Source organism: Gasterosteus aculeatus, chromosome 9 (assembly GCF_964276395.1).
Source record: "Gasterosteus aculeatus chromosome 9, fGasAcu3.hap1.1, whole genome shotgun sequence".
Lineage (NCBI taxonomy): Eukaryota > Metazoa > Chordata > Actinopteri > Perciformes > Gasterosteidae > Gasterosteus > Gasterosteus aculeatus.
Window position 1 is genome coordinate 2,493,057 of NC_135696.1, and position 27,763 is coordinate 2,520,819.

The 27,763-nt window shown below is 47.2% G+C and overlaps 1 protein-coding gene across 1 annotated transcript in view; it reads right to left on the reverse strand.

Moving 5' to 3' along the window:
* Positions 1–4,886: 4,886 nt before the first annotated feature.
* Positions 4,887–27,763, reverse strand: part of LOC120825030 (sodium/potassium/calcium exchanger 3) — a 30,996-nt gene continuing 8,119 nt past the window's right edge. Inside the window, exons 3-17 of the mRNA XM_040186316.2 lie at positions 19,397–19,473; positions 17,440–17,514; positions 16,931–17,015; positions 13,973–14,076; positions 11,406–11,480; positions 11,081–11,106; positions 10,950–11,003; positions 10,730–10,863; positions 9,451–9,611; positions 8,774–9,044; positions 8,514–8,680; positions 7,833–7,947; positions 7,629–7,741; positions 7,437–7,502; positions 4,887–6,862 (exon numbers count right to left, since the gene is read on the reverse strand). Of these exons, the coding sequence (XP_040042250.1) occupies positions 6,710–6,862; positions 7,437–7,502; positions 7,629–7,741; positions 7,833–7,947; positions 8,514–8,680; positions 8,774–9,044; positions 9,451–9,611; positions 10,730–10,863; positions 10,950–11,003; positions 11,081–11,106; positions 11,406–11,480; positions 13,973–14,076; positions 16,931–17,015; positions 17,440–17,514; positions 19,397–19,473 (1,676 nt within the window). The 3' untranslated portion in view covers positions 4,887–6,709. The remainder of the gene's footprint in view (positions 6,863–7,436; positions 7,503–7,628; positions 7,742–7,832; positions 7,948–8,513; positions 8,681–8,773; positions 9,045–9,450; positions 9,612–10,729; positions 10,864–10,949; positions 11,004–11,080; positions 11,107–11,405; positions 11,481–13,972; positions 14,077–16,930; positions 17,016–17,439; positions 17,515–19,396; positions 19,474–27,763) is intronic.

The following is a 27,763-nucleotide window of genomic DNA, read 5'->3' on the forward strand; positions in this document are numbered from 1 at the left end:
TACAGAGGCTTGACAGCGAGACTCTTTCCGGTATTTGCAAATATAAAATAGATTGTTATATTGAGGGTTTCTAAGGGATGAGGTCTGATGAATTGATCCCAGACTTTTTAACGTAGTGCTATCAGTAGGCCAAAATCTTTTCTCAATTTGTCCTCGAAGATACTACATCTCCACTGATTGGTAAGGACAGGTTTACTGAACCTACAATGCCTTCTGCTTACTGGCCAGTGTGATATGACTTAGCAGCATTTAGTTTCAAAGGCAGATTGTCTGCTTGCATCCAAACGTAGTTATTGGTGAAAATACACTTTAATGCCTTAGCTTTCAAACTTTGGAGAATCACTAATATCTAACTGAGGTTGTGATGGTTTTATAGATAATATCATATTACGAATAGAAATGGATCAAAGTGAGCTCAAGCAGGGGAGAAATATCACTTTCTAAGTCCGGTAATGGACCCAGCCCACGTAGACCGTGAAGGCTGGGTCCTCATGAGGATGCAGCCGACCAAACGAGCTTGTTATCACGTTCCTTACCGCACTTGCTCTCTCTGACAGGGAAGTGGCCGACTGGACATCCTGTCGGATCCTATTTCAGACGCACAGACAGAACCTTCCTCTGCAGAGCGGCCGACTTCCTGACCAGAAAACCCTGAGGGTTATCAAAGAGACAAGGGGTCTACAACCGTCCAGACGCATTGGCAGTTGTATCCAGATGGTTTCCCTCACCCCAGGAGGCTGATTGAGGCGGCTGATTAAGCAGAATACGGCCGGCCTCCTCTTCACTGACGGCCTGCAGCAGCTACACCCGATGGGTTTGACTCAGCCCGTCCAACACGCTCATCCTCCTTCCCAACGAGTCATATGCAGAATCCCGCTCCCCCCACAGCGGGCGGAGGGGGGGGGGACTGCAGGTAGACGCCGGTCGAGAGAGAGTGGAACTCTTTGGCCATCTGCTGGTGAGAAACTGGTGCCAGTGGTTGGAGGCATTCGCATACACCAGCAAACTAAATCACAATCAACAGAACGCAGATCTTGTGGCTCATCAAAAAAGCTTTCAGACGCCATAAAAACAACACTAAGTCAGGTTGGAGATAAGAGGAAGCGCCGCCTTACCCTCGTAGATTTGTGGGCTCTTCGTTAGTTGTTGGAGAGGTCTGAACCGTCTCTTTCTGCAGCTCCCGAATCTCAGACGCAAACGAGTCAGCGAGGGACACCAGCAGCGTTACTCCAACGTGAAGGAAGCCATAGACGGACGGGCTGTGCTGGTCAAGTCTGGAACAAAATGCAGGGTAACCCCTGCACATGCAGTACGCCGTGCTCCAATGCTGCACACCACTACTTCTGTAGATACTGTGGTCATGTCATCGATGTTTAGCACTGAAATAATAGCATGCAGGATTGTGTCTTCGCATGGCTTTTAGCCCACAATTTAAACACTGATGAAAGATATGCAATGTGTTTCACCCAGTGCCTGCTGTCCAATGGGCTCGCAGAATACAAACAGGAAGTGTAATGGAACCATTTAGGAATGTTAAGGATAAAATGGTAGCAGGGGAAAGACACAACGCAAAGCTACACAGGTAACAAAGGGTAGATTAATTGTGAAAAACATGTTTTCCAATCTTGAAGAGCAAGGTTGTCAAAAAAAAAGTCTACAAATTAATACCAGGAACCAAAAACAAGGATCGGGTCATTTGGGAAAATAGCAGGCGGTTACATGCAGGATAGCGAGGGAACATATTGGGGAGCAAAGATCCACTGAAAAAAGGAAGAAGCATAACAGACTAACAAACACAGAGAGGGGACACTGAGGCCGTGTCTCATTTGATTAGTGCACAGTGTGCACAGTGCATTAAGTTGGACCGTAGCATTAAGTTGTCTGTCCCTATGAAATCCAGATTAGTGATGAGGGAGATGGAATATAGGCTGCTCATTAAAGGATTGTTTTGTTCTTTAGCATATACTTACTTACAATACTTACAAGCCGACTTTTTTTCTTTTACGTAAACTCAAAAAGGACCAAAATTAACTGAGCTAACTAATCCTGTAGCTAATGCCAGATGAATGTAGCCGGGCTAATGATAAAGCTTGCTTATGTTTTATAGAGCCAAACCAGCTTTCTGTTGCTGTGTTGCCTTTCAGGCATTCTCTTTTTCTGTGCACTACTACTGACACCACTAGTTGGTGTCAGTAGGCTACAAAAGGCCATACGATAACAAAAGCTAAAAGCTGAAATGAACTTCAGAAAATTGCTGAAATTACAGAAAATTGAAGGAAATTTTAATACATTCGCTGAAATTACAGATATTAGAAAAGCTGAAATTAATTTCTGAAAATACAGAAATGGAAGAAGCTGAAAGGAACTTCAATAGATTTGATGAAAAAGCAGAAATGAAAACGGCTGAAATTAATTTGAAAAATTGCAAAAAATACAGAGATGAATATTAAAACATTGCTGTTAATAGAGGGATAAGAAAAGCTGAAATAATTTTAAAGAACTGGAAATACAGAAAGGGGAGAAGCTGAATTTCAATAGATTATCTAAAAAATACAGAAGTTGCAGGAGCTTTAAAACTGTCAGGCACCTCCAGCTTGTTCAGAACGCTGCTGCTAGAGTTCTAACCATGACCAAAAAATGTGAGCACATTACACCAATTCTTAAATCCTTACATTGGCTCCCAGTATGTCAGAGAATTCATTTCAAAATCCTACTGCTCACATATAAATCACGACATGGTTTAGGGCCAAAGTATATCACTGATATGCTTCCACTACATAAGCCTTCAAGATCACTAAGATCTTCTGACACCAATCTGTTAGTGATTCCCAGAGTAAATACAAATCATGGGAAAGCATCATTCAGTTACTACGCAACAAACAGCTGGAATAAACTTCCTGAAGATTTAAGACTTAAACTCTGACCACGTTTAAAACAAGACTGAAAAATGTTATTTTCAGCTTCGCCTTCTGCTAAATTTTACCTACATTGTACTTTTAACCTCTGCTTTTAATTAAACAATTTAAATAAGATTTTAATTTATAATTTTATTTACTGTTTTTAATTGTCTTTTAATTCCTGCATTTTATTTCACTTTATTGTATGAAATGTTATGATGTGAAGCACTTTGAGTCTGCCTCCTGTATGAAAAGCGCTATACAAATAAAATTGCCTTGCCTTAAATGGATTAAAAAAAATACAGAAATAAAAGGGGAATAAAAAGAGGTTTTAAATTGTTTGTAGTAATATTAGTAGTAGTATTAGTTATAGTTGTAGTTGTGGTATTAGTAGTACTGGCAGTAGAAGTAGTAATAGTAGGTTTAGTATATAGCAGTAGCATCAATAGCAGTAGAAACAGCTGGAATACTAATACTATTAGCCATAGTAGTATTTGTAATAATATTAGTAGTAGTTATAATATCAATAGGAGTAGAAATACTAGTAGTACTTTTTATCATAGTAGTAAGAGTAGTACTCTTGCAGTTTGTCAGTTGCAGTGTCACTACTAGGTCGTAATAGTATTTTTAGTACTACTACTAGTAGTATCAGTAGTAAGAGTACATTTAGCCTTAATACCAGTTGAAATACTCATAGTAGTGTTGGTTATGGTTGTAGAAGTATCAGTTGTAGTAATATTCTTAGTGTGTGTAGTAGTATTTTGAAAGAGCAATACGTATTTCAATGAAACCGCTTCATTCTGAGCTTCATGGTTAAGGTACAGATAATATTGAGGCCGGGTATTAAAACTCGATTTTCTGTGACCACGTCTGCGTGTTGCAAAGTCTGGTAGAACTACCAGAATTAAGGTGAGATTTTATAGTCGAAGATACCAGACGACACAAGATACTGGGGGCAGTTGCAGCTGGCCGAACCTGCTGGGAAAAGCACAGTCCCTCAACCCCTTACGTCAGCAAACCACCACTGCAAAAAAACAACTCCCTCCCTGTTCATTTTCTGCTATGGCGGCCACACCCGGCTGGCTGAAGTCTTTGGCCGGTTAGTTTCAATGTTATACTGTACCAATCAAACTCAACACGCACGTGCACAGATAGACGTGGTGGTGCTCAAGCACCTGCCCGTTTGCCCGGGATGAGAAAAGTGCCCCTTCTGCTGGAGCCTTTTTCTCCATCCATCCATCCATCTTCAGCCGCTTATCCGGGGTCGGGTCGCGGGGGCAACAGCTCCGGCAGGGGACCCCAAACTTGCCTTTCCCGGCCACATCCAGCAGCTCTGACTGGGGGATCCCAAGGTGTTTCCAGGCCAGTGCAGAGATATAATCTCTCCACCTAGTCCTGGGTCGTCCCCGGGGCCTCTTCCCAGCTCCTCCCTAGGGAGGCGCCCAGGGGGCCTCCTCAACCAGATGCCCAAACCACCTAAGTGGCAAATAGATTTGCTTTTATTAATAATACTAATCATAATAATACTAATACTTTTTTATTTTATTTAATTTAATTAATATTAAATTGAGATTTACAAGAAATACTGCTTTAGCTTTAACAGCAAGTGTGAATACAACTGAAAAATACGCTACTTCTTAATTATATAATTTGCGATCAATGACGGTTAACTAATAAATATATGTACACACATACACACACTTCACTACAGCCCACCTCGCTCACCTTTCTGGTGACTGTTTTTTCTGATTTGTGAGCTGATGCTGGGAGGTAGAGGTGGTGGAATGTCACACTATGATACTTTGATGCCCATTTTAACACACCCACACAATTGTCACAATATTGGAGGCAAAATGTGCTCAAAGGGATTTTTTACATTTCATTTTTTATTGTAAATAAATCATTTCAGTGGCTCGCTTTGTTGCTACTTCTAACTCGCTGTTAAACTAATCATCAGTGCAGTGACAAGCCCATGAAGACAAGCAGAAGTGGTTTGCTTCTGTAAATCAGTTTATTGCTAGAAGACCTCTGGGAACGAGGCCGACATCTTCATCACTGTGCCCAGAAGTCGTCAACACAAAATAAGGATTTACAAACAATCCCAAAGACATGAGCATTAAAGGACAGTGATCAGCTAAACAGTAACTGTTGTAGTCCTACATTCTAACAACAGCATAGACGTCCAATAGGACTGCTCAGTTATTAGCTGGGCCTCCAATAGACATACGTAGATCTTGGAGATGCATTCAATTACACACAAAATAATCGGAATAATGAAAGAAGCATGCAAACCGAGCGGTGTGTATCTGAATGTATATTTCACCTGGGGACACTCCTCCTCCTCCTCCTCCTCCTCCTCCTCCTCCCCTTCTACACGGTAAAGGACCCACACAGCTCAGCAGCGCTCTCTAGTGGCTGGATATTAAAAACTCTATTTACTGTGACAGTTCCCAATGAGAATCCTTCAAGTTACAAATTAAATTACATTTTAGTTGACATGCTGTTAACAAGGGTGGGTTTTTTTTTTTGGCTCAAGACGAGCAGTTGTTTGAGCCTCAAATAGACGGGATGGCTCAAGAGTTAAAACTTCCCTCAACTCCCATTGTTTGTACTAATATACAAATGCTGCAACATCTTTCCAAACTCTACAAAACTTAACTAATTGATAAAGCGCTATTCCTAAATATAAACAACATCAAGCCAGTTTCCAGTACTTGGATTATATTTAGTACAATGTACATTCCAGTAAATACACCGTGTCCGTCCAAAGGGCTGAGACTGGTGGTCAGACATGATCCTTGAATAAATTAATTCATAAATAAATCATGATTATGTCTTCCCAGTAGCAGTCATGTCTTGCCTTCCCCCTAGAGACTTTGACACACACACACACACACACACACACACACACACACACACACACACACACACACAAGCAGACTGTTAAGTCCAAATCTAAGATTCATACTCCTATTCTAAAAATACTTTTGGCTTTAAGAAGTAACAATTAATACACTCAAACGGATTCTTAAACATGTACACGAGATCTTACTTCTAGAGGGAACTTTAAATTCAGTAGTTCTATGTTGCAGTACCTGTAGACGCTTTACAATGATAAAATAGTGTTTGTAAAGTGACAGTGCTGGATGTCCGTTCCCTATGCGTCTGTGTCATCACACGAAGCCCTCGTGTGTCTGCGCGAGCCGCGTGCTAAACGTCACACTGTCGGTGCAAAGCTACAGTGGACCTGTGAGTACAGCATGCTGGGACACATCTGGACCACAACACCGCAGTGAACTATAGAATGACGTCGCCGGATCATCGGGCTCAGCCAGCCTGAGGCAGTGGTCCCGTGTATCGGCTAATCTTATGCTTATAGACATATACACACACACACAGAGAATGCCAGGTTTGAATTCAAAATACCTAAACGGGGTGTGCTTATATCCAAACCTTTACAAAGAGTAACAAAGAATGTCCTAGTGCAGCGTTTCCCCCCCCCCGTCGCTCCAGTCAGTAGCAGCAGCAGTGGAGTCCTTGCAGCCCACTTCCCTCCAGACGGACGTTTGGCTCCGCGAGACATTTGGAGGCCGTCTGTCTCCCTCTCTCTCTCCACGCGCCTCCTGTCCCGTCCCGACAAACTATCTACAGTTCTGCTCTATCACACCAAAAGGTAAATCATACACATTTTTCTATTTGAAAAACAAAAAGGTGGGACTTGTTTTGGAGGCGCAGAGAAACTGGAAGCCAGGCGAGGTTTCCTCCATCGACCAGAGGAAGCAGAAGACGCAGGAGAGGAGCGCGAGGGGAGCTCAGTGGATGTCTCTGCACATGGGGAGGTTGACGAAGATGAAGACGTTGAACTCGATGAGGATGGAGAAGCACAGAAAGACGGCGTACAGGACGAGGCAGGCCAGGCCCAGTCGCCAGTCCAGAGTCCATTTGTTCAGATGGACGCCAAGGACCTGCAGACCGCAGGGACAGACGAGGTGGAGGAGAACAGAAGGGGAGAGCGGAGGGACGCGATTGAAAACGAGTGAAGCAAGGTGCTGGATAACGGCCTGGTCTGCACCTCCACTTGCGGGTGGAGTTTCGGGTGCAGCACAACAGAGGCCCGTGGAGCTAATGGCAGCGCGTTGGGGTTAACTGGAGGACCGCTTCTCTCTGCCACTTACTAACAAGCTGGCCTGGTTTTGCTTTGGTGGTCTATGATTGGAGGCCTTTCTCATTTCCCAGCCAGTACATCCTTGATTCCTTTCCTAACCTCCTCTGATGAGCGAAGGATCTTTTCCAGCAGTAGACGCCCTGTTTGACGTTATCCCAGCTGTCTGTCACGTCTCATTTATAAACAGATAATATACATACAGTTTTGGTTTAGATACCAACCCATTGACTGTTGATGATAATAGACATTTAATAATGACTGAACGCTTTCATCCGATGTCCTTATTGCGCATGAATAAATCATCATGTCTCAGAAAGGCTGAATAAGAACCACAGAAGGCCGCTGTTACAAATGAACAAAAAAGTGTTCCTCACCGTGACGAACACTGAGGCTAGCAGGAGTCCAACGGAGAATATGAGTCCTCTGCTGTTCAGGTAGATCTGAGGAGGTCACAACACACATTCCATGACACCTACTCCACCAGCGCGATCTCCCCCCCCCCCCCCCCCCGCTCCGCCCTACGCCCCCCCGTCCGTCTGTCATGCACGCAGCCCCGCGGCACTCACGTTGGAGCCGTAGTCGACGCAGAGCGTCTGCAGAGTCCAGGGCAGGCCCAGGCCCACCAGGATGTCGAACACGTTGCTGCCTATGGAGTTGGAGATGGCCATGTCTCCCAGACCTGAGGCGAGGAGGTTCAACACTGTCAACGTCTGAGCAGTACGCCGTCGTTTCCGCCTCCTGCGTGTGTGTGTGTGTGTGTGGTTGTGTACCTTGCCGTGCCACTATAACACTAGCCATGCAGTCTGGGACGCTGGTGCCTGCGGCTAGGAAGGTGATGCCCATGATGACGTCCGGAATGCCCAGCGTGAAGCCGATCACAGTCACCTGAAAGCAGACATTTACTCCTCATGTGTGGCTCGGCAGGGAGATACAGCACCCGACAAAAGGTTCCTCACAGCCTCGTCTGCTACGAGGGGAACCTCTGAGATGCTTCGCTCAGGACGCAGTGGCGTAGCTCGTGATGTGATGAGGAGAAGACGACAATAATCGAACGCAGACCACAAATGAAACATCTGAAAGGAGGTTCCGATTACGAGCAACCGCAGTCTCACAGATCTTTGGGTCTGTGTTCCCCATCGTTCGCTTCCCGAACCTTTTCTGCCCCCCCCCCCCACCCCCCCCGATCAAACAAAAATAGGGTTATTCCATCTTTGTTTTTAATTATTTGCATTATAATAAATGAACTCTATAAAAAACGTGTTTTATTTATTTCTCCCCTTGAAACAGTTGTATTACATTTTGTAAACACATCTTCAAGTAAGTTTACTAAATATTCTAATTAAATTTGGGAACGCTGCGGTCTTTCTCTCTCTCATTGCCTCTCCTTGTAATCCGGCCGCTGTGGCCACACTTTCACTGCCGTAAAGAGGCTGCGGACTGATGGGACTGACCATCCAGACCATGATGTATGAAAGGCCAGCGATCCACATGGTCGCGGTGAAGAAGGAGACCATGAACCATCTCTCCCAGCGCCGCTTGGCACAGTTGGGCACGGTGAGGAACAGCAGCAGGGACAGCGGCCACATCGTGAGCCACTTGAGCTTGTTGAAGACCCCGGCTGGAGGGACGGGGACACAGACACGGTGACGGCCTCGGCTCTTTAAAAACACGCACTTATTTGTTTCATTTCAAAATGTCCTCTGTGCTTTACCTGGAACTTTGAAAGGCGCCAGGGGGCCGCTGTGCTCATCCTCTCCCTCCCCTTCCCCGTCGTTCTCGTTGTTCTCATTGTCCTCATTTTCGTCCTCTGGCCTGTTCCCGGACTCCAGGCGCTGAAGCCTACACCTCCCGTTCGGACCCTGCTCAGCTCCACCCATCCCGTTCCCCAGACCCCGCCTCCCCTGAGCCCTGGCGGCGGAATCATGGTCGCCATTGTTGATGCGGTTGACTTGAGTCTCAGTGGTGTTGATCACTCTCTGTCTCTGGGGGAAATGATAGAGCATAAGTACAGACCACATGAAAGGAACACACACACACACACACACACACACACACACACACACACACACACACACACACACACACACTCTTTTATCCGACCATAATACTTCCATAAGACGTGTTGCACAGCTGTGGTTTAGGATCAATGGTATTGGTGAGTCCCAGTTAACTACTCAAGTTTCTTTCCATTTGTCTATATGCAAAGAAGAGGAGCTTCTTTTATTTGTTGAAGTAGAATTTGATGTTCTTTTCTTCCTGTTTGTTGTGGATTTACGTCCAGACTGCAGTCTGCTGCAGACAGGTGTCTTAGAATCACTTCCCCTCCCTCCCCTCGTGCTCAGACTCTCTTAAATAACCCCATTGTTATTGTGTGTGGAGGACATGTACTTCGTTGATGAGCATGCGAGAGGCCATGGTGAGGCGGGTTCTGGGGGAGAAATGGCTGGTGATCATGATCCTCATGCCGGCCTCAGGGAAGGACAGCTGGTGGGGGTACGCAGACAGCAGCTCGTCCACCATCAGCACCGACGGCTTACAATGAAAGTTAGCTGGAGAACAAGAAAAAAAAACACCGTCAGCTGATGCTGTTTTAAGCACAATTAAACCTCAGCCAATTATTATCAAAAAACAATAAAACTCCTGTTCCTGCACCATTCCTGTCTTAACGTATGAGCGTGTGTGTGTGTGTTTGGGGGGAGGGACTCCGCTTCGATTGACAGCTGGGGGCCGCTGAACCCAGTTTACACGCTGGAGTGATGGATTATGCAGAGCGGCCTCTCAGCTGCTTCCGTGTGCTACTGCAGACCGACCCAGTCGCTATCCGGAACATTTCCACTGTGCAGATGACTGACCTGGCTCCTTGCTCGCAGTGAGGCATACGTCTCATTCATTAATCATTGATCCATCAGGTATCACCCTCGGCATCAGGACTGATAAGAGTCGGAGAGGTGCAGCTCTAAGCCATAGGGGGCTCATGTGATAATTTGTCTCAACAGCAATAGGCCGTCTGCCAATCAGATCCCTCAAAAACCCTGTCAGAGAGACTGGCATGTAGACGGGAGCTTGGTCTCTCCCCACACAGGGATTACCTCTGCTGAGATCAAAAGGGCCAATGGTCCGGTCTCGGCTGGCTTGCAGAAATCAGACGCAGATGACGGAGCTAGCCGCGCTGAAGAAAGCCGTAGGCTAGAAGGATGAGCACAGGCCCGAGGCAGCATCTTGTGCCTCTCTGTTATGATGCTATACTTTAGCTTTGATCCCAGAGACCACTACAGCAATCCGTGGAAGTTCTGGGCGGCGAAAACGGTCCCTCTTTCTACAGCGGAGGACCCAAATTACTTTCCCTTTCCACCTTTCTGGTGGCGCATCTCTGGTGGGGAACCCGGGGAGGATTCACGGGCAGACACATCCACCGGCACGGTTAGCAGAACCAGATGTCACGTGAATGTGGTCACTTTACTGATGTGCCCAGTGTCAGAGTGGGACTCGGGGTCTGGTGGCTCAAAAGCACCATGAGAATCTCTACGGTCAACCCACAAAGTCGTCCTCCCTGTCTCATCCTGGAGGTGGAACACAACCGGATGCCTTATATGTCTGCCCGTGTCGGTGTGCACTGGGGATCGGCTCAGGCTCACAGCCCCGAGTGACGCACGGCAGATGCGGGTACCTTTCTTTAACAGCACTGCCGTAGCATCACACGAGACGTTATCCTCCAAATCGGTACTTCCTGTCAGCCCGTTGGACAGATTCCCAGAGCCCCCCTTCCGGCGGTCGAAGTAGCGATGCGCCCTGCCGTTGAACCTGGCAGTGACAGACGAGGAAGACGGGGGAAACAGCTTTTACAACCAGAGGCAGCGAATCAGCCGACTGGGGGTGGCGACACTCACTTCATGATGAGGATGTAGACTGCATACATGAGAATCAGGACAAGAGACTCCCACCTGCACACAGACACTTGGTCAGCTCAATGTTCACTAATTCACTGTATACATACTAGTCGTGGTTTATGATTACCCACCAGCACACCTTCTCATCGTAGATGAACTAAAGAGACAAGAAGAAAAGAGGTGGTTAGTGAAAGCGCTCATGAGGTCACAGATCACAGCATCCACATGTTCACATAAGCAGTACACATAAGGTGTCAAAATGATAGTATTAGCAAAATAACCCCATTCAGTAGTGTCATTCATTACATGTGCGACATTGGCTTGGTGAATGACATGGTGTACTAGGACCGGTACAGAGGGGACTGGATCTGTTAGTTGTCATGTGTGGACATATTCATACCCTAAACAGGCCTTTAATGAATCACAGTAGGTACTCCTGAGTAACTAAGCTCTTACCGCAATGAGGGCGATGATAGAAAAGGTGTAAAATATGGAATCCCGGAGAAGAGCCCAATGAGAGAGCTTCACTGCCTGCAAAGAAACCAGACATAGGAAGATTTATATAGGAAGATATATATATATATTGTACAGTCTAATAGCTACACGTCTCCTCCCTAGAGTTCATACTCTGTTGAGCCACGTATTCCTATTGGCCTAAGTAGTAATTACTTAAAAAACTTCAATGACAACATTCTAACAAATTAGAGAGGAATTTCATAGTATTCTGCCCTCAACCAGTGCCAATCTGTCCTCGGGTGAAGGAACCTTGGAGGCAGCTGTTTGTTGACAGGACGTGTACCACAGTTCTTCAAGGTAGCTGTAATTAAACCTCTTCTTAATTAGGAAACTTACGCGTTTGTGTCTGTGAGCGGTGCTCGGTGGCTTCGATGACCACCAACATTGGTTACGGAGTTCCACAAGGTTCTGTCTTGGAGCAATTTTATTTACATTTATATATCCATCCATCCATCCATCCATTGTCAAACCACTTATCCTGCACACAGGGTCGCGGGGGGGCTGGAGTCCATCCCAGCCAACTTCGGGCGATAGACAGGGTACATCCTGGATTGGTCGCCAGCCAATCGCAGGGCTACACAGAGACACACAACCATTCACACTCACATTCACACAACTACGGGCAATTTAGAGTCACCAATTAACCTGATCCCCAGAGCATGTCTTTGGACTGTGGGAGGAAGCCGGAGAACCCGGAGAGAACCCACGCAGACACGGGGAGAACATGCAGACTCCACACAGAAAGGCCACTGGGTGGAATCGACCCCAGGACCTTCTTGCTGTGAGGCGACAGTGCTAACCACCACGCCACCGTGCCGCCCTACATTTATATATACTTTCTAATTTTGATCAGAATAGACTGCATAAACTTTCATTTTTATGCAGACGATACTCAATTGTATCTATGGATCAAGCCAGCGAGTTAGATTTCGAGCATGTCTGAAGGACATCAAACCAGGATGACCAACAACTTCCTGATAGTAAGCCTGCTCTGGTATCAAGTAGGCCAGGAGGTAGATGGGTGCTACTTGCCCTTTAAGGAGCATCATCCCTCCTACAAGATGTCCGCCGAGCCAACAACTATAGCTCCCAGAAGGACTCACCACTCACCAAGGTTTAGGTGGTTGGACCACCTGATTGAGGCCAGACTTAAGTTTGGCCTCAACAGAAGGAGAGAAGGGGGGAAGAGAGCACGTTGCGTGAAGGAACACTGAGAACTACTGAGAGAGAAATCCTGAATCAGAGCGAGGAGAATGGAAACCGAGACTCTCCTTGAGATTATTGTTCCTAGAGTCTTAAAGTAGGATGGGAGCCAGAGCCTTCAGTCATCAGGCTCCTCTTTTGTGAAACCAGCTTCCACTTTCAGTCCGGGGGGCAGACACACAGTCACCTCATTTAAGATGAGGCTTAAAACGTTCCTCTGATAACGCTTATAGTTAGGGCTGGCTCAGGTTAGCCTGGACCAGCCCTTAGATAAGCTTCTATCTGGAGAATTTATGTTTTCTCTCCTGCCACGGTCCCGCTTACACCCGCTGAACAATCATTGTTATCATTGGTCATATTACTGGCATCATAAATCTTCTTGGTGGTCACGTCTGATGGTGGTTATATCTGATGGTGGTTGTTCCTGTGGTGGTCCTGGTTTACTGCTCGATATTTGAATCATTTCTACGTCTGTTCATTCTGTTAACATGACATCCATGGTCGAGAGGGATCCCTCCTCTGCCGTTCCCCCTGAGGGTTCCCCTTCTCCCCGGTGACGGTTTTGTATTTCCTGTGCCGAGGGGGCGGTTTCAGGACAGAGGATGTTGCTTGTATACAGATTGTTAAGCCCTCCAAGGCAAATCTGTAAATCGTGGCTGTACAAAATCAATTGGATTGAATGCAGCTCTGTGAAACTGAACCGCAGTGGTGTAAACAGGGTTACCGAATTACCATCCTAAAATACACGATGCAGTGAGTCACACTGTCCCTCTCCCTCTCCTACACAGAGCTCACACTCCATTACGTGTGAGTGGAGGGCCAGAGATCACATCTTCATTGAGACACTCCCAGCTGTGGAATGGTTTCCCGCCGGGAGGCGGAGCAACGTGCAGATCAAAGATGTGAATGTTTTCTTGTGCTCGCTTTCCCTCAACCTGAAACTCCCACATAAAAAGTGTGCAGTGAAACGTTTTAATCCTGAACTTTGTTCTTTCAGAAGGTCACATTAAATATGAGATCTCTGAGATAACCTGAGGGTGGGACACAGCATGAAATACTTGAATAAAATCTACATCATGTAGATGACATTTCAAATGAAGCCGTATCCTGGTGCAGTTGGGCTCATGGACTCTTGCATGCATAAATCAACTTGTGTGTGTGTGTGTGGGGTGTCCTGCTCCTCAGACAGTACACATGGGTGCTTTGTCCCACTCTGGTCTTTGGCTGAATATTAAAAGGTGACATTCACAGTTTGAAATGCCAGCAGGTCAGTGTGAGGATCAGCTGTAGCTGTGACATCATACCTGGCCGGCAAAAAAGCCACACACACCGATGATGCAGAGGATGTTGAAGACAGCTGAACCCACGATGGTCCCAACACCCACGTCGCCTTTGGTGATGAACACACCTGAGGAGAGGATGAGCAAACACACACACACACACACACACACACACACACACACAGCATCAGGGCTCCATAGAGAGAACACATGATGTGTTGTACACTACTTGACATTTTCAGTGGCAGCACAGAGCTGACAAACAGCTGTCACAAATGCCATCAGGAATGCCACCTATCTCTATCTCTCCCTCTTCCTCTCAACCCTACCTCTCTCTGTCTCTCCCTCCCATCTAAAAAGAAACCACACATCATACGTGTATAAACATTTCATTTTTAAATACATATTCTATTCCATTTGCACTGACAGGGATGTGAAGCACTGTGACAAATTGCTGTAAATTTACGGTGCATTTCTAACGGTATCTTACAGTATGTCATAATAACTGTAACATACAGTTAAATTTCCATCCCTTGATTGTAAATTAACGGCCAATTTCATGAATAAACAGTTAAAGCTGTCAATTTACAATAATAGCAGACCACCGTAATTCAACTGCATGTTACATATATTTTATGAAGTGGTGGAAATACACATACAAGTGCAGTGAATCACAATCCATCTACATCTGTTGTAGGTTAATGTATGGAAGCCCACGTCAGCCACTGAAAAACAGGTCCTGTAAGTCATCATAATGAGATGGTATCTCATGAGATACGATGATGACTTTGACTTACAGGACATTACTATACATGCAGCTGTCACTGTTATCCAAAACGCCCATGGTTTGACATAATTTTATGTGGAGTAATTGGCGGTTAGGTGTCTTGCTCAGGGACACTTCAACTTGGTTCGGGGAGCAGCCAGGATTCGAACCGCCAACCTTGTGCTGCACAGCACACCATCCCTATCCCATGCGCTGCCTTCGCTGTCGTTTCAGTGGTTGGAATGTAAACATTATAAATATTTGTATTATTGAAGGTGTTCATTGCCTAAAACCCATTTGAGTGTTAATCGTGACCGACTGCTCCTGAACGTGACGTCAGACGCGTAATCTCAGTTCATCCAGAACACCTGTGCAACATTTCTCATTGTACACTGATGGATCTAAGGTAGTGAATGGTGGTAGAGTGGGTGCAGGAGGGCATGTTCCTGAGTTCAGTGTGAGTATCTGTCAAAGAGTCACTGATAATGTGTCGGTGTACACAGCAAAGATGGTGGCTATGATCATTGGGTTGAGATGGGTGGAGGATGTGACACCATGTAGGGTGCTGATATGTTCAGACTCAGCAGCAGTGTTGAGCAGTTATGGATGGTAGGTCTGACAGGGAAGACCTATTGGGAGAATTGATGGGGATATTGCTGGGGTTGGAGAGACAGGGAGTAGAGGTGAGGTTCTGCTGGGTTCCTGCGCATGCTGGAGTGGAGGGTAATGAGGTGGCTGACATGGGGGTAAAGAGTGCTGTAAGGAGGACTGAGGTGGATGTAAGGGTGTCGTTAGGGCGCAGGGAGGTTAAGTCGTTGATACGGGAAGCAGGGATTGCGGAGTGGGAGAGACAGTGGGGTGAAGGTGGTAAAGGGAGGCACTTCCGGGGTATAAATAGGTCAGTGAAGGAGGTTGGGGGAATGATGGGGGGCAGGAGGGAAGAGGTAGTGTGGAGTAGGTTAAGGGGCACAAAGGGTTGAATGGCACGCTGAGAGTGGTGGCAAAACATGACACAGGTTTGTGTGACAGATGTGAGGTGGTGGAAACAGTTGAGCATGTACTGTTTGTCTGTGGGAGGTATGATAAGGAGAGGGTGGTGTTGTATGGTAGTGTCAGGGAGACAAAGCGGGGCTGGGACTTAGGTGGGGTGCTTGGGGGTGGAAAAGGGAAGGAGGCAGTAATGACGGCAGTATTTCTTTTTCTTAGGAACACGGGGCTGTACAGCAGGATATAGAAGGGAGGTAATCGGCCTCACACTCCAGTGCAGTAGGTGGCGGTTTATGCACCTTTAAGTTGGTGCGATCTGCCAGTAAACGAAAAAGACGAAGAAGAAGAGTTTCTCATTGCCTCGTCTCTCCAAGTAACGTTGGTAAGTGTTATTTGCCTAGCATAATTAACATTCTCCTACCTTACATCTTGTTGTCTTCCTCATCTTTGTAATTTTAATATTTTACCAATGAAAGTGTTTCTAAATATTTATTTTGGTTTGTTTTACAGAGGCACTGGATTAAGAACGCTAGCCGCGGTCAATTGAAAGTGTTCCATAGCGTATTGTTGCAGTTAGTTTACCTTGTTCCTGATGATTTTGATTCATTTTTTTATTATTGTATAAATGGGGCATATTTTATGTTTTGATCTCGGTTACAAATCCCGAACATTTTTGTTTTAAAGGCATCTAATAAACTCCAACCACTATGACCGAAATGAGTTTGGTTTTCTTTCTTTAATTTGAGGGGAATTAAATGCAAAAGTATACGGTTATAAGTAAACGGTAACATTCTGGTATTTACAACACAAAAACAGTAATCGTATGGTAAGAAACTGTAATCCAATATACGACAACATCCCGTAAATTACGGTAGGGCACTGTAAATAAAACAGTAAGTTACTAGCGTTGACTGCCAGTAAATTGCAGATAATTCACAGTAAAATTTGTTCAAGTTTACGGTAACATACAGTAATCCATTTTACGGTAACATGGTGTAAAAACCATTTACGGTATTATACCGTAAAATAACGATAAATTCCTGGCGTCCTTGCTGCCAGTAAAATACCGTTAATTTACAGTGAAATTTTTTAGAGTGTGTACAGTTGATGTGGTTGTTGTGCAGCATTCATCCGCAGACATGCTGGTTGTTTCTATTGATATTGTTCTATTCTGGCCTGTATGAATGTGGTTTCTGCTCCTCCCTGATGTCTTGGATCAAGGTGAATACCTATGATGGACGTGAAGAGCTCAGGAGCCGAGCTGCCAGCGGCCATGAAGGTCGCTCCTGCTACGTCCTCGCTGAGGTCGAGACGCTGCAAGACGAAAAACAAAAGCACAGTATTGCTTTAGTATTGGGTTGATTGAGGTGGTACATGTATGACGAGTAGCTGTGTCGCTTTATTTTCCATGTTAGATAGAAAGCTGTACACTATAACCACGGCTCACAGCCTGATGGGAGAACGTCACATCTATTTAAGTTGTGAAAATGTCTTGAATACATCAGACATCTAAACTGATGCTAATCCTTTTTGGTGTCTGGATCAGAACATTACTCTGTCATCATGAATCTACTGTAGTAAAACACCAGCTATGAAGGATCTCGTACCACCACACTTCAACACATCACCGCTGTCCCTTTGTTAAATAAAGACTACAAACTTTAATATCAAACATTACAAATTCATATTAAAGATCTGAAATCGAGCGCGTAGGACCGTTGAATCCTCACATCCATACCTCACACAGCTTCTCCAGCGAGGGCACGAAGTAGTCGTCACAGACGAGGGCCAGGGCACAGAACATGTAGATGGTCTGCGGAGAAAGAGGCAGAGCATGAAAATATGATCAGATAGGATGCGTCGCTACTTCTAATAAGCTGGTTACCACCTCCCACGTCTCTCCTGTGGGCCCTGGATAAACACATGGACACGGCTTCTGACCTCGGACCTGGAACCAACACTATGGGGCCGAATTAAAGAACAGCGGTATTATGAAGCCGCAGCCGAGCGTTCAGGTGGACATTCTGAATTACCTTCACACAAAGACAGCGTTGATGTGTTGAGGCTCTTCTCTACAGTAGATGTGTAGAAACAGACGGGGGAACCAGCACGGGAGCAAGTAATGTATATTTAGACAGAATGGACATATGTATGCTATATTTAGCTGCACCTTGCTGTCAGGCAGTCCTTTCCATCAGGGAACTGGGGGCCTTGCATCACACCACTTTGGTGTGTGTTGGTTCAGGGTCACCAGAGTCACATGATAACACGAAACAGGGAACCGATGGAGGCAGCAGTGTTCTGGGAGCCGACGTGTCCTTTGGACTCAGTACTCACTACGTCCTCTTTGACGTGTTTTATTCTGCTGCTTTAAGCCTCTCAATATTGGATTTGTATTCTTAGGAATTTTATAAATAAACAGTAGAAAGATCAGGCAGCGTGTTTGATAAATTCACTACAAAATAAAAGTTTTCTTCCGAAACGTCAGGATTCATTAAGACGGTAAAAATGTACCGTGTGAAAGCTTTTTAATGGGTTCTTTTCCTGGTGTGTTATGCAGAAGAGATTAAAAAAACTCTGACACCACATAGTAGAAGAAACAGACGGACTGGAGATGAGAGAGACAATGGCAGGTAGTGATGACAGGCCGACGGGGAATGTGTGAACAAAGGACATGAAGAGAATATTTTTCACTTTGTAATGAAGAAAGCTTTCAAAGAAGAAGCTTTTTTCCTATTGAGTCTTATTTTACACCAGTTTCTCAGACTGAGCCACACACCTGGCTGTGTTGGTGTGAGATGAAGATGTGTTCATTCAGGGGGAACCAGCACGGGAGCACAGTAAGGGTCAAAGTTCATAGGTTATCCCGAAAACTGCATGTAACCTTGAGAATTGAGGTGGAGATGTTGCGGCGAGTGAACATGTGAGTAACACGTATGATTGTGCGTGTTTGATGATGCATGCAGACAAGGTCATAGTGGAGGTGTGGCCTTTGAGAACAGATCTGGTCTAACGAGTATTGATGCTAGCCGAGTTGGAGTGACAGCTGGGATATTTAAATTCAGCTTGATCCCAAAGTGATATTGTTCAATGTTGGTGTTTAGTCAGTAGGGGGTTCGGTTTAAGGCACAGCACTGGTGCCTCATTGGACGAGAGCCACAGGAACCCCAGGGAATCCCTGTGACACGGCCATGTCCAATTCACATATTCATATCTATAAAGGGGGAAAAGTACAACTACGTACCCTAGAAAAAGTAACCTCCGTTTCACCCTGCATTGCTGGGGAAAGCTAACTCGGGGGGGGGGGGGGGGGGGGGGGGCTGGGTGTGAGTGTGGCAGCTCGGCCCATCTGGGAGTTCTTAGTGCTCTGTTTGTGTGCCGCTCGGTTCCCCGGAGACGCTGCTCTGCTGGATGAGCTTTCGTTACAGTCGGCCCGCAGAGACCGTCGGCGCTGCACAACGTGGGTCCGTCTGTGCCGGAACATTCTGCCCGTGAAGCGACAGCAGAGGAGCTGCATCCCTGCAGCCGGGCCATGCAGTGGGTGAGGACTATTTCCAGCATTGTATTAATCCACATCTGATGCTTCAGGATCAGCAGGACTTTGATTGAAAGCTAATTGACGAAGAAGTGCAGCCCGCGGACTGAAGATTAGCCAATCAAGGACGAGGGGAGGGACTAAAGCAGGGCTCACTTACACACAGGACATGCAGGGCCACGGCTCCTTCGGTTCTTTCTTGGTGGGTGAACAGGTCTGTGGGGAACTCGTGCAGAGCTGAAAGAGAGAGACACACGCTGCAGGGTTAGAACCGGGTGTGTGGGACAGGACACACACTCTCTCCATGACTTCCTCCCCTTCCTCTTATGGCCCCATACTCGTTCTTCCAGACTGCCAAGACTGGTGACAGCAGTGACTGCCCCCCCCCCCCCCCCCCCCCCCCCCCCCCCCAACCCAGGATATGGGTTAGGATATAAAGGCTGAAATCAAAGTGAAGCTTTGAGCAGACGTGTGGGTGTGTGAAAGGTCAAAAGGCAAAGGTTATTACAAGTTGTCCTGAAGGGGACATGTCTGCTTTTCATTCCTCCAGTAGCTGATAAAGAGCCATTCAGCGTGGACCAACTAGGCCACTGAGAGACGGGGGACGAGGGACTGCGGGGCTCTAATGACTTGACAGAGGGCATGACGGCACCGAGTCAGTTGTTTATCATTCCACCTACGTTTGGGTTCTTTTCAGCCTCAATTCCCTCGCGAAATGAGAGCAGAGAGAACAGTCCCCTTCTCTCCCACTCTCCCCTGGTTTGTCCTACGTTGACCTATTTGCTATCTTCACTGTCCTCCTCTGCACGGTGTTCCACTGCTCGACGCAACCAGAGCAGCCCGTGAAAAGACACACAGGGCCCCCAGCAGCGGAGCGGGGGGCCGTCCCACAGCTGGACGTGATGAATGTCTGCTGTACCGAGCTGCCAGCCAGCCCAAACTCAGAGACACAATGAGGCCTAAATGTGGGTGAAGGCTCCCCAGTGCTTTTTACAGCTGGTTCTCGGCCTCCGCTCTCCTTCACGTGCGTCACATGCACGGTAGAGCAGCGGGTTTATTTTCGCTTAGCTTTGGTGAGTTTAAAACTGCGTCCTATTACGTCACAATGTCGGTTCGAGTCCAATCAGTCGGGTACAAAGTAGAAATTGGAAGTAAAACTAAAAAATCACCAGAAAAACAACAAAGAAAACAAAATGATCAGAGTGCTGAAGCTGAATGTCTCCTGCAGATGATGTCCTCAGGGACCAGGAAGTACATGTGCAGATGGGACGCAGCCTCTAAATGTGAATCACTAACACATGCTCGTGGTTTTCTGCTACGCCTCATTCTTGTTCTAGGTTAACTAGGATTTTTCATACCGCGTCACAGAAAACAGAGACACATATGAGAAGACAGAGTAGAAACAAAAGGGACAAAATGATCAGTGTCAGTTGGCATCATGTCTGAATGCTGGGCACCGATTACTATTGTTGCGTTTTAAATTCCCTACGGCCATTGCTTCTTCAGAGGAGGACTCAAAGTTGGGAACGCTCACACACCTTTGTATTGCCAGTTGTGGTGCAGGAAGTAGCCAGAGTCCCCGCTGTGACTGGGCGACACCGGCTAGTTTCCAGCTTTTCACATTTCAGATTCCATGTTTAAATAGGCTGGACTGACATCGTAGTCACGCTTTCATCACGTCGGGACACTTGACCGAGCACGCTCTGTTCCACATGTGTCACTCCTGGAAGCTGCTCGTTCATGGTCTCCTGATGAACCGAGTGAGGGTTGAGCAGGAGGTCCAGCTGCCCTTCACTCTCTCTGCTACACACGATGGTGACAGGTCACCAACTCCTCCACTCATGCTCCCCCAACTCCTCCACTCATGCTCCTCCAACTCCTCCACTCATGCTCCTCCAACTCCTCCACTCATGCTCCCCCAACTCCTCCACTCATGCTCCCCCAACTCCTCCACTCATGCTCCCCCAACTCCTCCACTCATGCTCCCCCAACTCCTCCACTCATGCTCCCCCAACTCCTCCACTCACGCTCCCCCAACTCCTCCACTCACGCTCCCCCAACTCCTCCACTCATGCTGCACAGTGTTCAGCGTAAGGCCTTCACACAGCTGTGTCCCTGTCTGAAGAAGGATAGGACAAAATACTGTGAATATATACTTCAAACGTGTGTTGTTGTTAGACCTCCTATCCATGGGGAAAGAGCTCCATCCATTACGATGAATTATTTCCTATATATATTAACTGCGTAAAAATATTAGAGAGTTTTTGCATCGTTGCTTTTTCTCACACGGAGGTTCACCATCAGGGCACTGGCGATGCAGCTGCTAATCACCGCGTGCACAGCATCAAATGGTATTTCCTGTGTGGAGTCCGTGGCGCTGGAAATGATGCATTGAACATTTTGTAGATCCGGTGTCCACTATGTGGAGAACACACACACAAATTACACATAGTGTCGCTGTACATCACGAGGAGGTCACACCGTGTATATTTCATGTAGATCAGGTGATTAGGTTGATTTCCTGAGGTCACTAGGTGGCGCTATGACCCAATATGGGGTCTTATGTTTAAAAATATTTCTACCTGTATAAGCCTAAAATGTCATATTGTCATATTACCTACGACATCATCATTCAAGGTATCGTTAGTTAGGTACCAAAGAAATATGGCCATCGAAGCCCGTGGGAGGAGTTTGAAAATGTTTGTCTAAAACATGTGTTCTGAAAGACAAGCAAATATCTTGTGTCCACCAGGCTCTTTGTTTTCCTAACTCTCTTAAAGAGGCAAGAGTTAACCCACTCCTGAAGAAACCCATCTGAAGAAAACAACTACAGACCGGTCTCTCTTGAACTGTTGAACGTGCGATCTTTCCCCAACTCTCCTCCTATCTCCACCGTAACAACCTCCTAGAACTCCTAGAACCAGTCAGGCTCTCCTTTCTGTCTCAGAGCAACTCCAAACTGCTAGAGCCGCCTCTCTCTCTCCTCTGTCCTCATCCTTCTAGACCTCTCTGCTGCATTTGACACAGTAAACCACCAGATCCTTAATTCCTCCCATCGGGAACTTGGTGTCTCAGGATCTGCTCTCTCCCTTCCCTAATCCAACCTTGATAGCCGCACCTACTGGGTTACCTGGAGAGGATCTGTGTCGGAATCTTGACAGTAGACAGTGTAACAATAGACAATAAGACAGCAGTGCACAAGTAATAAAATAAAGTAAAATGAAATGCTAATGCAATGGGTTAGTAGAATAAGGCTATGGGTTAGGATAAAACAAGGGAATAAAGTTAAATATTTAAAATAAAACATTAAGCATAAAGTGCACTAAGTAACAACAAGTAACAAAGTGACGAGTGACGACAAAGTGAAAAATGACAGTTAAAGTGACATGTGCAGTGTGAAGGGAGTGACCGGTGGAGTGTTATAGTCAGTCAGTGGGGGACCGGCTCTGTTGATGAGCCCGACTGCCGACAGGAAGAAACTGTTGGTGTGGCGGGAGGTCTTGGTCCTGATGGACCTCAGCCTCCTGCCAGATGGAAGGGGCACAAACAGTTTATGTCCGGGGTGGGAGGGGTCGGCCGCGATCTTTTTAGCTCGCTTCAGAGACCTGGAAGCGAACAAGTCCTGCAGGGACGGCAGATTGCAGCCGATCAGCCTCTCTGCAGAGCGGATGACACGCTGCAGCCGGCCCTTGTCCTTGGCTGTGGCTGCAGCGTACCAGACGGTGATGGAGGAGCAGAGGATGGACTCGATGATGGCCGTGTAGAAGTGGACCATCATCGTCTTTGGCAGGTTGAATTTCTTCAGCTGCCTCAGGAAGAACAACCTCTGCTGAGCCTTCTTGGTGATGGAGCTGATGTTCAGCTCCCACTTGAGGTCCTGGGTGATGATGGAGCCCAGGAAACGGAAGGAATCCACAATAGTGACGGGGGAGTCACACAGGGTGATGGGGGAGGGTGGGGCTCTGTTCCGCCGGAAATCCACAACCATCTCCACTGTCTTTAGAGCGTTGAGCTCCAGGTTGTTCTGGCTGCACCACGACACCAGATGGTCAGACTCCCACCTGTAGGCGGACTCGTCCCCACCAGAGATTAGTCCAATGAGGGTGGTGTCATCCGCAAACTTCAGGAGCTTGACGGACTGCACTTATTGAAAGTTGCTTTGGATAAAAGCGTCAGCTAAATGACATGTAATGTAATCTAGGACCTAATCATGATGTTCCCTAAAATAATGACTGATTACCAAACTATCATCAAGCACGTGATTACAATCATCATAAACAAACGGGTACCGACATGAAATCTGAGCACTTAACCCATCTTGATCCACATCATCATTATTATCATCAGCATTAGGAGCAGCAGGCTGCTGTGGAGCTCAAGGGCACTTAGGCACGTGGCAGTAGGAGCCCGAAAAGGAGTCGCTCTGCCCCTGAGCCGCGGACTCCTGTAGGTATTAATGGGATAAATAGAAGATCGCGATGCCCTTTCAGCCTTTTCGTAGTCTGTCCTTGTCTGTATACAATTCATTCTGCAGAGCAGGGAGACCACATCCAGGAGGCCCAGTCGTTTGCACTCACATCCGCCCACTTGTTTCATTGACATCACAACTCCTGCTTGGGTGCCGTATGAAGCGCGCTCTACTGTGCTACGACAGTGAGGAGCAGCGAGTTTAAGTAGCAGAGAGCTGGGCGAAACTGGCAGCCTTCACCTGGAGGAGCTGCTCTGAGCCAGTGGTAATAAAAAGAGGATATGCGCCCCGATATACCATTGGATCCAGTTCGGGTTGATGGTTGAGAGCGCAAGGCTGAACTGAAAGCTCAGCAATAAGAGAGGAAGCAAAGAGAGAACGCTAAGTGGCCCCCAGCTACACCTGCTGGCTGAAGTACACACACACATAAGGCCAGAGATCTTTCAACTCACCCTCTTCTTCTAATCTGTGCACCACTGAGCAGTGGCAGTCAATGAATCAATCATCAACAGGCTTCAGATTGACCGGGGACCCGTTGTGCCTCCGTGTGCTTCATTCTCGCCTCAGATACTGTATTCCAAGATGGCGTCCCGAAGGTTCCAGTGTGCGTCCTAGGATCATACATTGGCTAAGTTCGTAGGCTTCTGCCTTTTGGGCCCACAGAGGATGTGAATATGGACCAAGCTGTTTTATTGGCCCTAATGGATCAGAGAGTCCTTTGAGAGTGAGACAAATATTCTACCATCAATGCGGGTAGGTTATAGAGAGGGGAAATGAACATGCATACGGTGCTTATGGAGCTGTCCTTCACTCATCCATCCGGTGGGTGGGTGCCCTCGTCCGCTTCAACCTCCCTCCCCCCATATTTCACATCTATTTATACCCTCACTGAGATGCGGGTGGGAAGGTGGAGTAATGCTTGAGAGTCTTTGGGGATTTCCTGCTATCTCTGCTTTCCAAATATATAATTTAGAGGCAGGAAGCCCCCGGCCTGCTGACGTTCCCCCTCACTGCTGTCCGCTCATCTCCTGCCACGAGGAGCAAGAAAGCTTAAACCACTGCATTTTTTAGTTTAGCATTAAAAATGATCAGGAGTAATAGCTGTTTACTCAATTCGTATGCCGGTAAATGAGAGCGAACGACTCATTGCCTTGAACTCACTCCACGGCGACAGCACTGAACCGGGTCTTAGCTTTGCTGTTTACTCATCAGGGGCGGTGTTCAGGGGCACGTCCGCCCCACGAGGAGCCTTTGCACACGCAAAGCCTCCTTAAAGCATCGAAAACATTTTCCTCAGCTTTGAATTAGAAGACACACTGTGTCCACGTGCCGGATGAAGCACAAGGTTACTTGTGTAATCGTGCAGGCGCTGAGCTGGAATACGGACCAGAGTACTTCTATCTTTATCAATATTCACACAATCGTATACAGATACACCGCAGAAATCTCTCAAATGTTTCTTATGATTAAAGGCGTTGTAGCTGCAGAGAAATCCATTTTTTTGGTCTCAGCGGGCATAATGGATGGGAATCATCTCCCTTTGCTCTCTCGTCACGCTAACATCGTGTGGAAGCTACCCGGCCCATCACACTTCTGGGTAATTACGCTCAGTGGGAGATGTTTTTCCGTGTGTGTCGTGTTTTTGTGCTTTCTCTCAATGAAAAACCCAGAAAATATCTCCTGAATGAGGGTTGGCTGTAATTACACAGTGGTGGAGGTTGAAATTAGAGCTTTGTTATCGCCTGGTACTGAGCACTCAACCCAACGAGGCTTCCGAGGGACTAGTGAGCCACATGTTTCAGTGGCAGTAAGCAACAGAACCAGACACGCGTGTTCAGATGTCGGTGGGCTAAAATGTTTCCATTTACCAAACAACGTGTCGAAAGGTCAGATTCATTCAGAAGAAGCGTTGCCCACTTCCAACCAGCGCCCGTGTGTGTGTGTGTGTGTGCGTGCTGCAGAGAGATGACAGCTGTAATGTTAAGAGGATGCTAAAGACGATGAGGTCACAGCCGTCCTGCGGAGCCTTTAATGGCGGCCGGGACAACAAAGAGCGAGCGCCGAAGGACGGCAGCAGCCAGGGGAACGATGGCGCTCAGCAAAACAAAAGAAGGGAGATTAAAGTTGCATCTGGTACCCTCGGCGATCCGTGCGAGCTCGTCCCGTCTGCGCGCCGTGCATATTCAGAGCGCACGTGGGGGGCTGGGGGCCTGTTCTGCACATGCTCAGTGGGCGACGGTGATGCGGGCTGACACGTTGCATGTCGTGAGCGTACTCACCGTGCTGAGTAATGTGACATTTAAGGACGGGCGCTTTTACCCTTCCCAGCACAGTTTGCGGCAGGCTCAGCATTCACGACACCTACACACGGATGTGCTCACGTGCACGTGCACACTACGCGCGCATCATGACCGCATCCTTCAGCAGAGGGAGAGGGAAAGGGTCATTGCAGTGTGACGCTCGTGACTACATGGTTATTGGGGCCCACTGACCGTCCGAAGGGAGGAGATCAACAGTGGTTTGGTGGTGCACCTTGGTGGTCTTGGGTGGAGCCTGAGCTCCTCTCTCAGCATGTGCCATGTGATCGTCACCTCTCTGATGAGGACATCAGCTCCAGGTGTGTCTCTTCCACGCCTGATCCAATGCGCTCCTCTGGGAGTGGGCGGAGCCCTGTGGCAGGGATGTACCCGCCCCCCCCTCACCGCAAAACCTTGTGATGCCACAACTACTACGTATACAACTACGTACACAAGTCAGACTTGAACCATAAAGCCAGTAAGTGTAAACTGATGGATGGGGACGTGCATAAAAGGGATTCAGTGTATGCTCATTTACCCATTACAGGACAATGGAGAATCTGTCTCCGGGTGAAAAAGCTCCAGAAGGCTGAAGGCTGTGTCATCAATGTGTGTGAATATTTAGATCCTGATGGCGCCACGTGTGACAAACTCTACCATCAGCGTGCGAGTGCGTTTGAATGTAGTGTCCAGACTAGACAGACACCGTGTTATAGAAGGTCTCCAGTGGCTCAGGAGGACAGGAAGCGTGTGCTGCCGTTTCCTCGGTTACAGACCGTCACATCAGGAGGCCTTTCTGCTCCATCATGTGTAGACCCGCTCCCTCCACCAACCCCATCAGGTGTCACATCCACCAGCACATGCGCTTGGGTACAATCCGCGCCTCCCCATACAACACCGATGACTCACTTTGAGCCGGTGTACATCGCCATGGTAACACAGGCTGCACAGCCCTCCGTGCAGCAGGTTAAGTTCTGTCTACTGAATCCACGTGTGAAGCTTAACTGCTCATCTGTGCCGCTTTGAGATCAGTGAGGAGAGCGGTTCCAGTCCCACAACGAAGGACAGAGGAGGAGAAGAGATGTGGGTTTGTAGCATTTGTCCAACAAAGAGTGCATCCAAGAAGCCGCAGGGCGCTTACAGCACATTATTTCATTATCAATTATGAATGAAAGTGAGTGCGGCTGACATTGTTTCACATGAAGGACCGGAGCATTAGATTGTACCCGCGTTCCCATTCCCTCAGCATGAGGCCAGCTCAGTGGATACAGAATGGACACAAAAGCTCTATAATAATCAACCCTTCATGGTGTGAAAATAGGTCATATTCTAAGTAGATTTGAGAGGACAAAATGAGGAGAGAGATGCATCATATAAAGGTAAAAAAAAAAAAAAAAAACTGCAGCAATACTTTGTTTCTATTTCTATTTGGACAGTCGCAGCAAAAGGAGGACAACTGCTTCACCGCGCTCACAGGGACGCCAGCAGCGTGACTCTTTAAAAGGTGCATCGTGCCAGAAACAAGCTGCTCTCCTTTACTCCGAGAGACCATCGCCTCCTCGTAGAGGGACATAAAAGACAAGAGGCGGGACGACAAACAAGCAGGGAAATAAAGGGCCACAAACACAAGAAGCGCGTTGGGTAAACGTAGTGAAGAAGGCGGAGAGGGGGCGCGAGCAGGGAAGCAGCTCAGCCGACTCGGACCGAGCTTAGATGCTGTGATGGATCGTCCTATTCCCCAGAGAACCGGGCTCCTGCGCCA